This window comes from Crocodylus siamensis, chromosome 15, assembly GCF_052110815.1.
Source record: "Crocodylus siamensis isolate JL-2025a chromosome 15, ASM5211081v1, whole genome shotgun sequence".
NCBI lineage: Eukaryota > Metazoa > Chordata > Crocodylia > Crocodylidae > Crocodylus > Crocodylus siamensis.
This window is the reverse complement of record NC_143409.1, coordinates 7,273,209-7,292,584: the sequence shown is the minus strand read 5'-3', so window position 1 is coordinate 7,292,584 and position 19,376 is coordinate 7,273,209. Positions and strand designations below refer to the sequence as shown.

At 41.7% G+C, this 19,376-nt stretch overlaps 1 protein-coding gene across 2 annotated transcripts in view; it reads left to right on the top strand.

Moving 5' to 3' along the window:
* ASB7 (ankyrin repeat and SOCS box containing 7) overlaps positions 1-19,376 on the top strand; it is a 57,423-nt gene that overhangs the window by 23,258 nt on the left and 14,789 nt on the right. For both annotated transcript variants that reach the window (XM_090028767.1, XM_090028765.1), the window contains exon 5: positions 3,191-3,796. In XM_090028767.1, coding sequence (XP_089884893.1) covers positions 3,191-3,796 — 606 coding nt within the window. The remainder of the gene's footprint in view (positions 1-3,190; positions 3,797-19,376) is intronic.

The window sequence follows — 19,376 nt, the reverse complement described above, 5'->3', positions numbered from 1 at the left end:
CCAACTATTTGAAGAATTTTGCCAAATATAAAAGATATCAGATTTACCCAAAGAACCTTGTCTGCCTATGTTAGACCAACAACTTGTACTCTTGAAAAAAGACATGCTTTGCCCCACTGAACAATTGCTGCCCCAAGGTTACAAATTTTCTGTCATTAATGAGTTTGCTGATAACTGTAGGTGCTTTTTACATTTAATACAGCAATTAAATGTACTTGGAGATTAGGAGAAAATGGTACAAATGCTCTGAGCAGCTCATTATAGTTTCTCCAGAAGATGGCAGCAAAGCACTGGCTGAGCAGTAAGGGGCTGTCTCTTTTGTTGTTGTTGTTGTGTTTTTTTTGTTTTTGTTTAAATGATCTGGCTATTTAATTGAGTAGAAAATTGGTATCATTGGCCCAATAAAAAAGCATAATCTTAATAGGAATTAAAATATCATTACCATATGGTGCCGTCCATCATATTTGCTTTCTTGGAGCCTATCGGTTACATGGCTTGTTTACACAATTAATTGGATTTCTTCACTCTTCCTGAGATATACTAATCACTTACACAGAGCTTGGTACTTGGCTGGTCTTTATGATGGAACAATCAGATTTGCCAGGGGTGGGAACTGTAAAGCAATTTTAAAAAGGATGCCCTTGTTTTTGAGAGCCATTGCAGGGGTGGGGGAGGCAAGGAGAAAGCCGTGCAGCAGCTGCTCAAATTGACTTGTGTAGAGCTGGCATAGACTTGTAATATCACAGTAATAGGCTGGCGGGCTGGGCATCCCATAGGTTGGGAAATTTGGCATTGGGAGCAACTGCAATTAACACTGTCACCACCCCCACCACAAAATTTCCAAGCCCTGCAGGCTAGATGGCATGACCCTGCATGCAGGGACTAGGGCTGCTGGTGTGATTTGGTGCAGGGGGCTGAGGCTGGGGTTAAAGCCTGATCTGGCATGGAGGGCTGGGGCCACAGACCAGCCTTGCACCACACATCTGGCCTGCAAGAATACAAGGTTGGGTGCCACTGGTCTAAACCAGGTCACCCTATTTAAGCACATGATGTGGTGGCCCATCAGATACAGCATGTATGTACATCTGATATGCCTTGCAGAAGAGCTGAAGGATAGGATGGCAGGGTCTCTGACTACAGTTCCCAAACTTTTTTCTGTGACAACTGCATTCCTGGTATAATTCGGTTTTTGTGTGACTTACAGCTCTACTCATTAAGTGCTATAGCCTTTAGTTGGGAAACTGCTTGCCTAGAAAATGGGCTGAGCAGTCTGAAAACAGAAACAGTAGGAGCAACTGATACTCATTATCTCAATTTTCATATTTAGTAGGGCCGGCAGTTTCATTTCGATGCTGTTTCGACTCGTTTCAAGCTCGAAACAGCAAAATCGAAATGAACCAGAGAACTTTGAAACAGCCTTGAAACAAAACGAGGCAAATGGAAACTTTTGAAATTTTTGAAACATTTCAAGTTTCAAAGCTCAAGCCAGGCTTGCCTGTAGGCAAACAGAAACTAAAGTAAGGAGAGGGAGGGGGAAGAGGGGGCGAGGGCGTGGGGAAGGACTGCTCTCATTATTGGAAGGATCAGGATCCATCAAAAATGGATTCCTCTGATCTCTTTTTTTAGTCTTCCCTGGACTCTATATTTTGCCAGTATATTTCTAGTAACAAGATGTATCCCAGCACAGTCCCAGGTATGTTCTCAGAACCATATTAAGGGGGGGAAAATCCTACCTGTTCTGTGACTGGATATTTGTTCTCTTGGTGTTTTCTTCTGTTTTTTTCCTCTTATTGGATCGTATAATAAGCTTCATTTGTGTAGTAAGTTGCCATTTGAGGCTAGAGTTGGTCTCTTACTCCCTTGGCTAGCAAGGGCTGTGAACAGAGCAGAAGATTTGGCCATATGTATACAGTACAATAGGGGTAGGTGAAGAGAGTATTTCTCCTGGGCACCATAATCCCCACTGGAAGAATACTGATAGCCTCCAAAAGAAGCTCTGTTCGATTCTATACCTTCTGGAGGAAGGGTCATACCATAGCATGGTCTTTGGCTCCTCATCACATCTTTTCCTCCAAAGCATATTCATGGGAGTAGAGCGGGTGTTGGAATGAAACGCATGTCAAGATGGTATCAAATTTAAGGCTGGTTTTCTATGTGGACAGTACCTCTCTTCACACACCAAGAGACTTTGGTTGGGGAATGGACTTAAGCTTCCAAAATGTAAATGGATAGAAGATCCCTATGTTACTAGGTAACACTAGTAAGGAGGGAGGGGGTAAGAAGGTCCTCAGCCTGTCCTGCCAGCGGGGTAAGAAATAGTGGTGGAATGGTGACCATTTCTGTAGGCAACTTACTGGACTATGTACGTGAGAAGAAGGACTTTAAAAAAGAAATTGGAAGTGGGAAGTTTGTGTTGGAATTAGCTGAATTAGTTTGGTTATTTAATTTTAAAACTTGGATCCATTTGAATTTCTGTACTGTTAGGGGGGAGAATCTGTCCATCAGTTTTACTGACATTTCTTTTCCCCCTTCCCCTCTCCCTCGTAATGGCATGCTTACATTCTTGTAAAATCCTAAATTTTTGTAAAAACTATAAATTCAGAACAGACTCTTCATCTATAAAAACAGAGTTTATCAAGATAATCTGAAATAACATATATCTTGCATGCTTTGGAAATCCTACAGACCGCAGAGAAACTTTTTACCTAATACAGTATTACACCCTAAAAACAACACCATCTTGCCAGACCACAAAACATCCGCAATTTGGGACAACAGATGTTGCTACACATGCTTCTTTTTAAGAGCAAGAAGCGGCACACAGAAAAATAAAACGGAAAAAGAGGCATAATATTGTAGAGCTACAGGAGACTTGCATGGACCAGGAAGTTTGAGCTGTTTGATTTAAGGATGCTTGTGAGCTGTAGGAAGAGTGTGTGTGTGTGTGTGAGTAAAAATAACTTCATTTGTTCTAGTCCACTTCTTACCTTCACTTAATGAAAAAAATCTTTTGACCTTCTGTTAGTGGAATTTAGTCCATAAAAGCAAGAATTAGTTTGAAGTCTGTCAAACCATTTCAAATATTGCTTGAAATATAAATTTTTTTAATCGAGTGCAATTTGACTCTCTCTTGCATCAGCCTTTTGTGCTTTTAAGGTCTAACTGTGTTTTTTCTATTCTTTTACTTTAGCTGATCCCACAGTTAAGGACTTAATTGGAGGCTTCACTGCTCTGCATTATGCAGCCATGCATGGCCGAGCAAGGATTGCACGCTTGATGCTGGAATCTGAGTATAGAAGTGACATTATCAATGCAAAAAGCAATGATGGTTGGACTCCCCTCCACGTAGCAGCCCACTATGGCAGAGACTCATTTGTCAGACTCCTGCTGGAGTTCAAGGCGGAGGTTGATCCACTCAGTGATAAAGGTACTACACCGCTTCAACTGGCCATTATTCGTGAGAGGTCAAGCTGCGTGAAAATCCTTCTGGATCACAATGCCAACATCGACATTCAGAACGGTTTCCTGTTACGATACGCTGTGATCAAAAGCAATCACTCTTATTGCCGAATGTTCCTTCAGAGAGGGGCAGATACAAACTTGGGTCGTTTAGAAGATGGACAGACACCATTACACTTGTCTGCTCTTAGAGATGATGTGCTTTGCGCGCAAATGTTATATAATTATGGAGCAGACACTAATACAAGGAACTATGAAGGACAGACCCCACTGGCTGTTTCAATAAGTATTTCTGGAAGTAGCCGACCCTGTCTGGATTTCTTACAAGAAGTGACAAGTATGTAAGAAAATTTAATCAAAAGATGCATTGTCCTTTGATATCATTGGGTTTAGCCCTAGGAAAATTATTACAGATTAGCACCTCACTCCTAGTTAAATGCACTAAAAGGTCACTGGGGTTGGGTGTCGTATTTGACCAAAAATTTTGAACTCTAAGGATGTCCCATTAAAGCAAGCTTTGTTTAAATATGTAACATATTGCAGGCCTTCATTAAAAAAAAATTAGCTTTACTAGGACTGGCCTTGCACATAAGCAAAGCTTAGATTCTTAGGCTTGATTGATTGGTTTGGTGTCCTGAAGAAACTCAAAAGCTAGCTGGCATTATGCCCAGAGCAGAAGAAAACTTTTTTCCGTGATTGATCTTCTTCCAACCTGCCCCCACAATGGGGAAAGCAAGGAGTGTCTTGCATTTTCCAGCCTTCCCTACCTTCTGCAACTTGTGTATACATTCACAGATGGTAGCACTAGTTCTGGTTATTTTGTTAGCACTCTTGAAAGGAGAGAGGAGTTCTTATAATGTATTCACTTCTGAAGTTTAAATCGTCTTGAGTACGTGGAGCATAGCATATTTTAGAGTACCTGTTGTGATTTGTTGGAATGGCTGTCTTGCTGAAGTACTCATCTCATTCCGAAAACTTTTTAACCTGTGACTACAGGTGTTAGATGTTATTAGGAGAACAGTGATATTAAGAATATTCTTAATGATTCTAACAGGGCTTGACTCTTCCTTGCCCAGTCAGGATAGTGTTTCAGTGAGACAGCTTCTAACTGAAAAGTATTATAGGACTTTTAAAAAGCCCAATCATAATTCTCTTGCTTCTGCATTTTGTGTTTTTCAAACCATAAAGGTTTAGCACCATATACAATATAGGCATTAGAGAAACTGAAACTTCATTGACAAAAATCAGATAGTGAAGCGTTTGGAACTGGAACTGGAACTGGCTATGAGGTTAGGTTTTCACCTTTTGGTGTTCACTAAAGGCATTCATAAACATCTGAAATCTAGAAATACAGTATTTGGACAGGTGGAAATCAGTAACAAGAAATGCAAGCAAGAATAACTGGTTTTAATTTCACTGAATAACTTTATCCAGAACTGGATTCTGTACCTTTTCCTGACTTCTTAGAAGACGCTCATCATTTTAACAGTACTGTTAAGGTTATTTATGGATGATATAATATCCAAATTTCCATAGGCTTAGTACAACTTAACTGTATACAGGAAGTAGTTTTCAAGCTTCCAAAATTTGTTTCTAATATCTAAAGTTTTTTTTTCCCCCCAAATAAAGAAAAATCCTGAAAACTTAAATAGGAACTTCTTTGTAGGAAGTTCCTGGAAGAAATGAAAAATGATTTCAAATCTCCTGAAACTTCAAGTGGTGTCCTGTAGCTTTAATTAGTAGCAGTCTTTAAAATGTACAAAATACAAATGTTCAGCAAACCAAAACTTTCCGATTCTCTTCTCTTTTAAGGGAAGCTTGTGCATTTGAGTTTACAAAAATAGCATTGATGTACTTACTACTAGACAGCTTTAAATCACTTGAGAATGTTCAGCAAATCTTGTCTCTTTACAAAACACGGCTGGAAACTTTGCCCTGAAGGACTAAGCAGCCTACTTTAAAAACAACCCAAATAGCAACATGTTCTCATTGACCTGTTGAATGGAAGGCATATAGGAATTACTGGTACCATCAGTAGTACTTTAGTGATGGGGATGAATATGAAGAGACTGAATCTGATTGTAAAACAGGGAGGGAGGTGGGGGGGTCTTTTTTTTTTTAATTGTTGGCTTCTAGATTGTTTAGGAAATCCATAAATGGTTTTGATATGTCTGCCCAGAAGTGGACGGAAATCCTTGTGATCCTTATTTGATTATCCACATGTCAAAGCTATCTCACATTTCAGTGATGACCTTTGGGTAACTAAAGGAATTACGGCACTTTATAGAAAAATAGTGAAGTTGTGTGAAGGAGAAAGTAGCATCAGTTGCAAGATCTTTAGCTACTTAGTCCCTCTTGTATTAGGCAAAAGGAACCATGGTAGAATTAAATAGAGTAGAAGATGAAGGCAGGGTTTGAAAGATCAGTTTTGCTGGTCATTTCCTGATTCTTTTCTTGGCAACATAACCTCACCAGCACTATAGATCTCATGTGTGCCCTCCAAGGGCTAACAAGGTTGCCACCATCCTCAAGCTGGATGGAGCCCCTAAGCTTGCATCTGTACTGATGCTCGTGATTGGATGACTTCCACTCAATTTGTGTCCATTTATTGTGAGTCTAGGAACGGAGTCAGTTTTTATTTAATAGGAGCTGTCCTATATCATGTCAAAATCCTTAACTGAACACTGAGTAAATAGTTGCTCTCCATGGTAACTGACCGCTCTGGATGACTTAAGCATCCATTTGGTAATTCATCTGGGTCAGTTTAAGAACTTGTGGTCACCATGACAGCCATGGTGGCCAGCCTTGCCACAATACACACCCTTAGCAATAATCTGGAACCTTTTTGGTTTAGTGCTTCGGAGGTCGGACCCCTTCCGGAGGCCACTGTTTCCTTTGTTTTCAGGTCAGGATGCACATTAGGGCTGTGAGAAACTTCATCAGCCTTTTCATTTTGGAGGTGATTTCAGCACCCAAAACACCGAATCCGAAACTAAATGGAAGGCTCCAAAACATCTCCAAAACTAAATCATCCAAAACATTTCGGAAAACTTCAGAGTTTTGGAGCTGGGCTTGCAGGGAAACAGAAACTAAGAAGGGATGGGGGGGACTGCTCTGATATTGAGATCTGTAGCTGGCCAGTGTCTGTGATCTATCCCTGAGGTCCCTTCCAATCCAGTGTTCTGGGGGAGGGACGGCAGCCTGCTGTCATCCTGCATGCAGATCCGGGGCCCCACGCTCCCCAAGAGAAGTCTGACAGCCCCACAGCCCTCCTGGGTGGCGCAGACCCCCGGATCTGCATGTGGGATGACAGCATGCTGCCGCTGCCAGCAAGTGATACGAGTTTTGCTTTGAACAGTTTGAGGTGCAGTTTCACAGAAACCCCTGCACCTATCTCCTTGAAACTTGGCAGGCTTCATGCCCTCAGAAGGAGCTACCATCCCGGCAATTGTCATCTGAATCATGCAAGAAATGACAGCTAGAGGCATTTTAGTGATTCTACATTATAACTTATGGCCAAATCACCAAAACATCATTGAAACTCCAAAAAAGATTCAGCTGAATCGAAACAGCAGTGATCTAAAACACTGAAATGAATTGCTGTCCCTCCAAAATGGCTGAATCTGAAACCAAATTGAAACAGCTGTTTTGCACAGCCCTAGTGCACATCTGTCACTGAGGCTTTTTTTGTTTTGTGTGGTGTGGTGCTTTGACCTCATGACTACAAGCAAGATAAATGTTATCTTAAAGGCTATTGTAGTGGGACAATAGTGATCTGACATTACTTATCAGTATGGACCTCCCTGATACCATCTCTCTGTTGTGTTTTCATGGTCTACATATTTCATCTGTCCTAGAATTTTGGTGGTAGATGTTCCCAGGTTGGTCGCCTATCTTGCCTATTGCCTACTGAGGATGGTTTCCAGGTGGTGCCCATGCCTGAAATGTCGTCATGCTCAGCAGCAGAGTAGTTCAGTTTGATTTTTTTTTTTTTAAAGGCCTGGGAAGGTGTTTTGTTTTGATGTTAATTCAGCATGCTTAATGAATAACTTTATTGATGTATTTTGTATGCATACCCAGAGGTCGAGAGGAATGTCTTAAATCGGGCATAATGGTCTCTGTTTAAATATCAGATTTACTACTAGAAGCCAAAGTTTTATAATTATGTGAATTAATTTGCAAAGGGCATCAAGCCAATATTTTTAAAATGTGCTTTCAAAGGCAAGGACTGCACACTTCAGACAAGACAAGTACCATCTGTTTTTCAGTCTAGGCACAAGCCAGTGTACTTAATTTAGGACACAGTGTATTTCCTTCTCTACTGGCTTTTGAGGGATTGATAAAAGTGAGCTTTTATCTGACCAAGGATCAGAACACTGTGCAAATTGATAAAGATCTCAGCCATAATACAGGGAGCCTACAGTGCCCTAAAACAGAGCAGGCAAGGGGCCAAGTCCTTTAATATATGCTCATTCTTATGAATGTCTTTAAAAAGATCTGGTTTGGGGTTGGGTTGGGTGGTTGCTTGGCTGATTTGGGTTTTTCTGGACCTGAAGAAACATCTTTTGTATACCTCTCAGGCAGAAATATCAATCACGCGCACTTTCAAAGGAATCCCAAAAGGAGTGGAAGTTAGATTCTTCCAGCTTCTCAAACACTTGAAGACAGAGATGGAAATTGGGAACAATTAAATTGTAATCCCCAACTCTAATGCCAACTCAGCCCTCAGCAAATGACTCTAATCTTTGTGTCTCGTTATTTTTTACCCCCCATGTAAAAATAGATAATACTTGCCTATTTCAAGATGAAAAGTGCTGTAAGAGTTCTATCTTTACTCTTCACTGGGTGAACATCCTTATAGCTGATCTCAGTGGATGAGAGAGCTCCTTTTTGGAGCCGCTAGGCCTCTCGCCTTAATTGTCCTGAGACTTGAAATGAAGAGTTGCTTACTCATGTGCTGGCAGAAGTTTAGGATTGCGAGATCATTACCAGCCCCTGCATAATATTCTGGAGTGTTTAGTGGGGTTGAGTTTGAATCCATTAAAAACAGAATGAAAAATGCATCTTGCATATGGCATGAATAATATTTATCTACATGTATAATTACCATCCCAGAAGAAAACTTTTTTTTGAAATTTTAGGTCACGTTGAGAAAGTACTGGTAACTGAAGAAAAAGCATGCAAGAGAACACTGTTGCTCTACTTAATGCAAGCAAATTCTTCAATTCAGCACTACCTTCAATTAAAAACACCCTGCCCTGCTGCCCCCTCTCCTGTCCCCCCACCACTCACACACACCCTTTACCTCAACTTCCCTGATCCTGTAACTTAGTTTAATCACAATTTGCACATGCATCTGGAGAGGAAGTTTTGAATTAACTAGTGTATCTTCTGTGGCACGATCTGCATGGTATCATGTTAACAGTTGTAACTTATTAACAAGCATGTTATAACTAAGATCTGGAAAGTCCTCAAATGGGTTAAGTGCTAATAATTAATCTGTATTAAGATAGTTCTACATCTTCAAAATGGCAAATCACCAGCTTTGACAAAGGACTTTTAAATCATCTGTTTAGAATATTTCACATAATCCCAGACGTGTGCATGACATTTTCCAGAAAAAAAGAAAGACCTATACAGAAACCTGTAGGAACTTCACTTCCTGGGACGTTTATAGTTGAAAACCTTTTTGCAAAAATTTGGGCAAATGACCAGTTAAAATAAAGCAAAACCCTTTGATTTTTTTTTTAAATCATTGCATAGTTTAATTCCTGTATTGAGAAAAGTGTAAATATAAAATTCTGATGTCCGTAGTTACAATTCTGATAACAAAACGAAAGCATTAAGTCCTTGAAATCACCTACTTGGATGCAGATCATCTTTTGGGAAAGCAGTTTTCTTCTCAACTTTACTCGTTTTATTAGCGTGTCGTAACACGTGTGAAACTTGCTGAAGTTGTAAAAATCCATTACCTTGCAAGATGCTAGTAATCTCTCTCTAACAGATAGGATTTATTTTGTCAGCCTGAATTTTGCTTGCAGGGCTTTGCAGGCTATAGGAATCACTTGTTTATCAGTGAGACCAGTCAAATTAAAATGTAGACTGAGTCACATGATACTTTTGGGGGTTGCTAGTAACTGCTGTTCAAAGACCAGGACAGTCTTTAAACAATTTCTGGTGCTTTTATGCAGTACATTGGAGATGGATCAGATTGCCTTTTTTAGAGAATTGACACAACCCAACTTTTTTCATTAAGGATAAAAAAGGGGCTACATTTTCAAAGTTCTGCATGCAGTTTTAGCTATGTGGTTGGCATTAAAAGTGAAGAGTTGGCATCAAATCAGCTCTTTAGACAGTAACCGTGTGGGTTTGTTTGGGTTTTTTTGTTCAGGTAGCTCTCCTGAAACTTTGCTGTCTCCTCATCACTGTTTCAATATCCTTATGTGAAAATAAGTATATATGATTCCGATTCAAATATGTGAAGTAAGGGTGGTTTTGTTCCATGGAACACAGTACAACATTCAGTAAAATGTCAAATATGCGAAATGAAGGTGCCACTTCCATTGAACTCGCATAGCCGTTCATGCATTTGAACTTGTGTATCTGTTTATTCATTTCTTCTAGTTTGATCAAAGGGGATTTATATAATCATTATGATACTGAAGTTTTTTTTTTGGTGAAAGCACTAGTACCATATACATAGCTCAAAGACAGCCTTTTCAGGCAAATAACGGATTACTGCAAACAAGTAGTATGTTGATAAAATTGTATAGTTTAGATTATTAAAATCCCAGTTACTTATAAATCATTAACACACCTTCTGTGCTTTATTTTTTTTTTTTAAGTTTACTACTTGCTAGGATTATCCATATATAAATTTTAAATCCCAAAATATTCCTCTTTGCATATTTGTTGTTTTTAAATATATGGACATCTAAAGCTCAAATATGGTGAATTATATATTTTGGAGCACTTTAAAAATATACTTAATGTTTAAAGTCCTTAGGGTAGAGGTATAGTGATCATTAACTTAGTTTAAAAGCTCCATCTTAAAATTAGCTTGTATTGTGTACGTTTTTGAAATACGATTTAAATGCTGGCTTTATCCTGTAGGACTAACTTATAGTTTGAGAGAAGTTCCTTGTGTTTTGTGGGCACTATTATATCAGTAGCCACAAGAATCTGACCATTTCGGTTGCAGTGAAGAATGGCCTTAACAAGTGCCAGTGCTACATACACCAGATTGAATTGATGGCTTTTCTTGGCACTTACAGTGGTACAAACCAAGTGATCGCTCTAGTCATTAAACACTGCTTTTTAGATTGGATTACTACATGCTGCATTTCTTGAACTGCTAAGACCTAAACCTTGTCCAGCTAACCCTATGGCAGAATTTGGGGGGAGTCTATTCCAGACTCTGGAGACTTGGATAATCGGATAATCTCTTCCATATGTACCAGCCACTTCTTAATCTTCAGGTCCAGCTGGATTTAGGACTCAAGTTTTCAAAACTTTTTTTTTTCATTCTGCACAAGGATGAATGAGAGAAAAAACACCCCAGAATAGCCATAAGTTCAGTCGCCAGGGATGTGAGACTAAAGTTCATATCCCGGGGCCAAAACTATGGATTTGAACCTGAGTCCCCTACATTCTTGATAAGAATGCCATTGTCATTGAACTGTTCCTGATTTTATGTATTTATTTTTTGGGGGGTGTCCCTTTTTTAACTGGAAATGTCATCATGCAATTGGTCCATTTTTGCCAAACATGCTTTTGAAGTAACAGAGAATTCCTGATCAGTGGAGCAGAAACCCTCACGAAATAGCAGTTTTTATTTATTGGAACAAAGCATTGAAGAGGGAAGAATTTAATAACAAATTATGTGCACATTTCACTTTATCTGATCTAAAGCTTTGCTAAAACAAGCTAGATGCGGATTTCCTCTTGGGTAAAAGGAGTAGAACAGACTAGTTTGTGTTCTCATGGTGAGTCCACATTTCCTGTGTCTTTCCTGTGCTTCTCTTGTTAAAATTGGTTTGTGCCATCTTTGGAAAGGAGAGACTACAGGTCTTAAGGCTATTCTAGCATTGTGCTTTTATGAACTTTTAAGAGTAAGCTGCAGAGAGGACTTAGAAAAGGCTTCCTTTCTTGCATTTGAAACCTTCTTTAAGTTTATCCCAACTGTGCAGTTGGTCCAATGAAAGAGATCACCCACAAAAACCCTTGCCTGCTGCGTCATTCCTGGGTCATTACAGCAGCAACGTCACTCCAGACCACCAAAACAGGATGAGAATAGGTAGATTTTGCTGCCCAGAAACATTGGGTAGAATATTCTCATCTATATTGTGGTGCATTGATACCATAAGTGAAAGAGTTGGGTAGAGTGAGTATTGATAATTTGAAGAGCATCCTAAAGTATTACGATCATTGAAGAGCATCATCAAAGTATTCTGTGTTGGATTTGCCTTTTTCTGTCATTGCTGCTGGCACCGCTGCAGGTTCTTTCCAGTCCATTTCTTCCTCTTGCCTGAGTTACTAATCACTTGGATGTCACAGTTTCAGTGTCTGCGATGGCATAAATGTTGGAAACGTGTTCCTTTTTAAAAACTGGATTGCATGAGCAACAGCTAAATCAAATGTTTAAGAGATTGAATATCTGAGAGAGAGAAGGTAAGGTGAAACGATGTGCAGTTACTGTAAAAATAAAGCTTTTAATTTCCAGCATGGCAGTGCAATGGAAATCAGGCTTTCCAGCTGCTAATTTGTGACAATTTCGGCTTTAGATACTGAGGGCATTCCCAGATAAGCGTGCACATGCATTTCCCCAGGGACAAAAAACAGTGCCACATAGTTGTATGGCTGCTACTTGTCCCTAGGGAATGCCCATACATGTTCACTCTGGTGCACAGCAAGTTGCCCTGGGTGGGATAGGGGAGGCTGGCCCCAGCAGCCTTATCTGGGGGTCTCCCAGGGCTCCAGTGGTGGCAATATGGCAACAGAAAGGTTGGTTGGCAACCAGAGCTTGACTCTGGCCAGTCAGGCTCTTGTTTCGGTTGGCATACACTGCTGCCACATGCACTGCCCCACGTTTTGTAGTGCAGGTTTTTTAATGCCAGGATCTCCCAGCATCAAAACCCCCCACCTGTGCTGCAGATTAGCAGCTCGGGGAATACCTGCATGTGCAGCACGTGCCACGTGTGGCACCACAGATGGGTCTGCAGTAGCTTCGATCCGTGATTGGATTCAGCAGAGATTCTGGCTGATTCAGTGGCCAAATCTCTGAATCAAATCGGAGATCCCTTGAATCTCTCTGAATCGACTCAGACTTGGGGGTCCTCATTGACCACAAGATGAACATGAGCCTGCAATGCGATGCTGCGGCTAGTAAAGCGACCAAAATGCTCGCGTGCATCCATAGATGCTTCTCGAGCAAATCCCTGGACGTCATTCTCCCCTTGTACTCGGCCTTGGTGAGGCCGCAGCTGGAGTACTGCGTCCAGTTTTGGGCTCCACAATTCAAAAAGGATGTGGAGAAACTTGAGAGAGTCCAGAGGAGAGCCATGTGCATGATCAGAGGTCAGGAAAACAGATCTTACGATGACAGGCTGAGAGCCACGGGACTCTTTAGCCTGGAAAAGCGCAGGCTCAGGGGTGATCTGATGGCCACCTACAAGTTTATCAGGGGTGAACACCAGGATCTGGGGGAACATCTGTTCACCAGAGCGCCCCAAGGGATGACGAGGTCGAACGGTCACAAACTCCTGCAAGACCGTTTCAGGCTGGACATAAGGAAGAATTTCTTTACTGTCCGAGCCCCCAAGGTCTGGAACAGTCTGCTAGCGGAGGTGGTTCAAGCACCTACATTGAACACCTTCAAGAGTAAATTGGATGCTTATCTTGCTGGGATCCTATGACCCCAGCTGACCTCCTGCCCTTCGGGCAGGGGGCTGGACTCAATGATTTCCCGAGGTCCCTTCCAGCCCTAATGTCTATGAAATCTATGAAATCAGTTCAGAAAGATTTGGTGATTCGGATATAAAGACAGCTTTAAATGTTTTTTCTACATATGTCTAGGTAGCAGGGGCTTGCGAGTGCTGCGATACTGGGGCACATGGAGCATCCCACAAAAGCATGGGGGGCTCCCCAGCGCACTTGGAAGCAGACCCAGAAGTGAACCAGAAACAGTTCTGGTCCACTTCCGGGTCTGCCAGGGAGTGCAGGGGGGTGCTCCCCTGCACCCCTCCCTGGCTTGGCAACTGGTGCCTCCTAAGTCTGGGGGGGGGGGGGCACCTGGTGGCCTCCTGCGGCCAATTGCCAAGCCAGGTAGGTGCGGGGAGGGCCCCCAGCATGGTCCATGGCAGACCTACTACTTCCAGTCCACTTCTGGATTCACCGCCATGTGGAGGGCCCCCCTGCACTCCTGTAAGTGGCGCCATGCGCCCCAGCATCACAGCACTCGTAAGCCGCGCTGGTACCTCAAGGTATGTAGAAGAAACATTTAAAGCTGTGTTTATGTCCAAATCACTGATTCTCTGAATTGGCACGAATCTTCAGATTTGGATTTGGCCGTATCGAATCGGGGCAGTGATCCAAATCAACTAATCAAATTGCTGTTCCCGATTCAGGCTGAATCTGAATCGAATAGGGCCCACTTCACACACCCCTATTCTGCAGCACCACCTACCGCACACGTACACTCGTCTGGATGTGCCCTGACTCTGTGTGTGTGTGGTGCCATCCTGGAGAGTACAGTTAGTCTGAAAGGAATACAGGCAGGTCATAATAACACAGTAAAAGTATCAGTAACAATTAGTGAGGACAATGTGACCTTTGTTTCATAAGTGCCCTTTTTCCAAAGTGGTTGGTGGTTGTATTTCTAAAACCGTTTCCCACACACTTTGAAGGGAAGGAAGCTCGGCAGGTTGGCACCAGGCAGGGTGCCTAGAAAAAACACATTTTACAGAAGTAAGTAGGGAACCTCTGCTCCATTCTTATTTAAAGAGCTCTAAAACTCACTGTTTCTCTTGTCCCTGATCTCAGTCGTGCTCACAGATGTAAGGTAGACTGTATTCTTTTAAAAGAAGTTGGGCCTCTCCTGCTTTTAGACTATATTAAAATTAAGTCTGGAAGTAAAATATTGTGGAATATATCAAACTAAACCTCCGACTCAACTTCAGGAACTGGTGGGAGGGAGGGCTACATAATAATCTTGAGAGAGAGCTGCCTCCACTATCAGTGAAAATGATTAAACCTCTTAAAACTGGAAAAGGAAGGTGTAGGTAAATACAGAAGCAGTCAGGAAGAATTTGGTGCATTCAATATAAGGAGCACCATTTTCTTTGACTTAATAGAAAAGGCAGCTCTGAAAAAGCAACATGTGTTTGTCTTTAAACTCGCTCACTGACATAATTAACCCCTGGAATTGAGGTATCTATCTTAGAAATCAGGATTTTGGGGTTAGGTTTTTTTTTGGTTTTTTTTGTTTTTTTTTAAGTGTTTGGAATTAACAGAACTGGCTTGCATGGCTTTGCTTTGCGATGAAGATTTGCAAGTCTTTTTTTATACCTTATTATTCACTTCCATTTGTGTTATTAGCCCTAATATCCTTCCAAACTCGTGATGCAGCAAATATTCCACTTTTGTCACTTCCTAATCATTTCTAGACAAACTTTATTCATCATTTAACATGTCTTGCTTTGCCAAGTTACTAATAACGTTTTACATTTGCCAAACTAAGGTTCACTGACATTGGTCTATAATCCTTTATTTTTTTTTCCTTTTTCATTCAGATGCAACCAAGAATGAGTAAGTGCTCTAGACACCGTTTCTAATAAATCACAAATGCATTAATAACCCTGGAATTTGCAAGGCGTGACCTAAGACACTAACAGCCACTAGATGTAGTAACTGGTGCTTAAAATCGGAAATGCCCATTGTTAGCACATTCCCAGGAAATATTCTTAGGCTTATCAGGGGAAAATGTCAGACATTTGATAATCGGGTCTTTAGCAACTCTCTAAATTAACTGTTGGACCAGTTCCTTCTGGCTATTTTAAGTTGTCTGTTCCATTTTATTCTTAAATGGATCACAGGATGCTAATTAAACAGCTTTTAATTTTGATACCAAAAATCACTCTCTCCCAGCTGTATTATTGTGCATACACAAATATATTAAAAAATATACACGAAAATGTATAGCCTCAAGCACCATTTTGTGTAGTTACACTTTAAAAGGTACTTCCATTCTGACTCCTGTTCTCGGTCTCTTCTAAATTCATGTATGTATTTATTTATTAATTCATCTATTGGAGAATGACGTTTCTCCTACTTGGTTTCAACTCCAAGAATCTTTCCCCCTCTGCCCCTGAAGTTCAAACTCTCTCAGCTGCCTTTTTCGTTGTATAACTTAATTTCTTTAGCAAAAATTACTTTACCAAACAGAAAATGTCATGTATTAAATCATCGCTGCAAGCCTCAATATCATGACCAAATATTACTTACAAAGGTAGCATTCGTATAATTGGAAGGTAAGTACCCCTAGAAATGTTAGGGATTATGCAAAGGGAAAAACTCCCAGCTCTCTTGAATACTTCTGCAGTTAAGTGGTTATGTTCAAAATGAGCTGAAACTGGTTTTGTACACAACATGTCTGTCAGGATTCCTCCACGGCCTTTTGTTATACTCCTCTAAAAAAACAAAAAAAACCCACCTGTAAATAAATAGACCCATCTTCTGTTGCATAGAAGAAAGCCACAAAAACAAATGGGGAGCTGACTATAGGGTGGAATCTGCAATGTGCTGACAACTGCCCAAAGTAAGCTAGAAATAACAGAAATGGGTTAGAGGGGATAAATTATTAAAAGATAAATAATTTTGAGGTTGGCTAAGACCTGTAACTACACAGACTGGAGAATGCAAGTGAACTGAAGTCAGCTGCGTAATTTAGACTGACAGCAGGAATGGGCTAATCTCACACCTGAGATACAACTTTTCACTTGGGTGTTTAGCTCTTTCTAGAAGATGAGACTTCTCCCACCTCCATTTTTTTAATTTTGCTGCCTAATGCATATAGCCACAGATAGTATTTTATTGCAATGCTTACTGCTATTGTATAGATATCAGAAATCCCTTTATTAAATGCATTGCATATTTAGAGGTAAGACTCTTTCTTCCTTGGCTTCTGCTTAAATCTTGAGGAAACTGGAAAATATTTCATGTAAATTGTTTAGGTTTTTTTTTGCTTGATAGGCTTATGGTTGATGCTCTTGTGAAAAACAGCAGTTCAGGTATATTAGTGAAACCTATGCCTTTTTTGCCCCCTTGAGAACTCAAATGTGATCTTTCAGCAATAGCAATTGGAAGAAATGGCAAATGATTGCAGTAACATTTTCTGTTGCTGATGGATTATTTTGAGAGATCAGCCTAAGCATTTACAAGCCTGTTGTGCCCAGTCTATTCAAGGTAATTGTAAGATATTTCCACTAATGAGGTTATCTGCTACTTTTATGCTGATTTTAATTGCTTAGATTTATATATATATTTTTAAAGGTAACAATATGCAGAGCATATCTATTTAACCCCTTGTTCTTCCAGAGCTACAATAATCCATAATATGCATCATATTATTTCATAGATTTCATAGACATTAGGGCTGGAAGGGACCTCGGGAGATCATCGAGTCCAGCCCCCTGCCCAAAGGGCAGGAAGTCAGCTGGGGTCATAGGATCCCAGCAAGATAAGCATCCGATTTACTCTTGAAGGTGTTCAATGTAGGTGCTTGAACCACCTCCGCTGGCAGACTGTTCCAGACCTTGGGGGCTCGGACAGTAAAGAAATTCTTCCTTATGTCCAGCCTGAAACGGTCTTGCAGGAGTTTGTGACCGTTCGACCTCGTCATCCCTTGGGGCGCTCTGGTGAACAACCGTTCCCCCAGATCCTGGTGGTCACCCCTGATAAACTTACAGGTGGCCATCAGGTCACCCCTGAGCCTGCGCTTTTCCAGGCTAAAGAGTCCCGTGGCTCTCAGCCTGTCATCGTAAGATCTGTTTTCCTGACCTCTGATCATGCACATGGCTCTCCTCTGGACTCTCTCAAGTTTCTCCACATCCTTTTTGAATTGTGGAGCCCAAAACTGGACGCAGTACTCCAGCTGCGGCCTCACCAAGGCCGAGTACAAGGGGAGAATGACGTCCCGGGATTTGCTCGAGAAGCATCTATGGATGCACGCGAGCATTTTGGTCGCTTTACTAGCCGCAGCATCGCATTGCAGGCTCATGTTCATCTTGTGGTCAATGATGACCCCCAAGTCTCTTTCTTCTGTAGTGCTAACCAACGTAGCACTGCCGAACCTATAAGGGTGCTGCAGGTTTTTCCTCCCAAGGTGGAGAACCTTGCATTTTTCGGTGTTAAACACCATGAGGTTCTCATCTGCCCATTTGCTGAACCTGTCCAGGTCAGCCTGGATCACCCGCCTATCTTCTGGCATGGATGCTTTTCCCCAAAGTTTGGTGTCATTGGCGAACTTGGCCAGTCCACTCCTGACTCCAGTGTCCGCATCGTTAATGAAGATGTTGAACAGGATGGGTCCCAGGACAGAGCCTTGAGGGACCCCACTGGTCACAGGGCACCATGATAAGTGACTGCCATCAATCACAACCCTCTGGGTCCGACCACGAAGCCAATTTCCCAGCCAGCAGATCGTGGTGGAGCCAAGGCCACAACTGGGCAGTTTGGCCAAGAGGTGATCATGGGATACCAGATCAAAAGCTTTTCTGAAGTCAAGATATTTGACATCAATCTCTTCTCCCTCGTCCAGGTGATAGGTCACCTGGTCATAGAAGGAAATGAGATTGGTCAAACAAGACCTACCCGCAACAAACCCGTGCTGGCTGTCCCTTAGGATGTTAGCCTGGGCCAGTCCCTCAAAGATGGCCTCCTTAATAAACTTTTCTAAGATCTTCCCCAGGATAGAAGTCAGGCTAATGGGCCTGTAGTTAGCCGGATCCACTCTCCTCCCTTTCTTGAAGATCGGCACCACATTAGACTTCTTCGGGCACTACACCAGAGCGCCAGGAGTTTTCAAAGACCCGTGCCAGGGGCTGGGCTATGACGCTCACCAGCTCCTTGAGTACCCTGGGGTGCAGGTTGTCAGGGCCAGCTGACTTGAAGGTATCCAGCTTCTCAAGGTGTTCCTTCACAAGGTCAGCATTGATGGAGGGTAGGGGATCCCCCTCACCCAGATTTCCCTGTCCCATAGCAGGCATGGGCATCCCGTGTGACTGATGAAAGACTGACGCAAAGTACCTATTTAATAGGTTGGCTTTTTCCTGGGCGTCAGTTGTCAGTTGCCCCATCTGGTTTAGCAGGGGTCCAACATTGCCCTTGCTTTTCCTCCGGCTCCCCACATATCTGAAAAAGGACTTTTTGTTGTCCTTGATGCCTGAAGCTAGTTGGAGTTCATTATGTTCATTTTGTCATTTTGGGGGGACGAATTTTCCAAATTTGTTCAACCTGCAGCAGTTCCCTTTCCAAAGGATCCTAGTAGAGCTCTTTTGAAAGGTCATAATGTGTCTAATGTTGGCATTAGGTCATGAAGGCATGGCTAATGCATGTTCCCAACTTGTTATGCATTGGCAAGATTGATATTTTTTGGCGGGGGGTGGGGGTCTAAAAGCTGTATCTCTTTATTTGAAGGGAAAATACAGTAGTAAACTCTGGCGTCTGATCCTTGCATTCTTTAAACCTTACCTTCTGCAGAGGCTGCCCCCTACGAAAAGGGGACTGAGCAGAGAATAACTGCTTTGGTATGTGAAAGGAAACAAGGTTTGATTTTTGAACTTTAAGACGTATTACAGGGATTAGGCTGAGTCACACTAAGATTCTGTAAAATAATTACACACAAGTATGATAAAGCATTG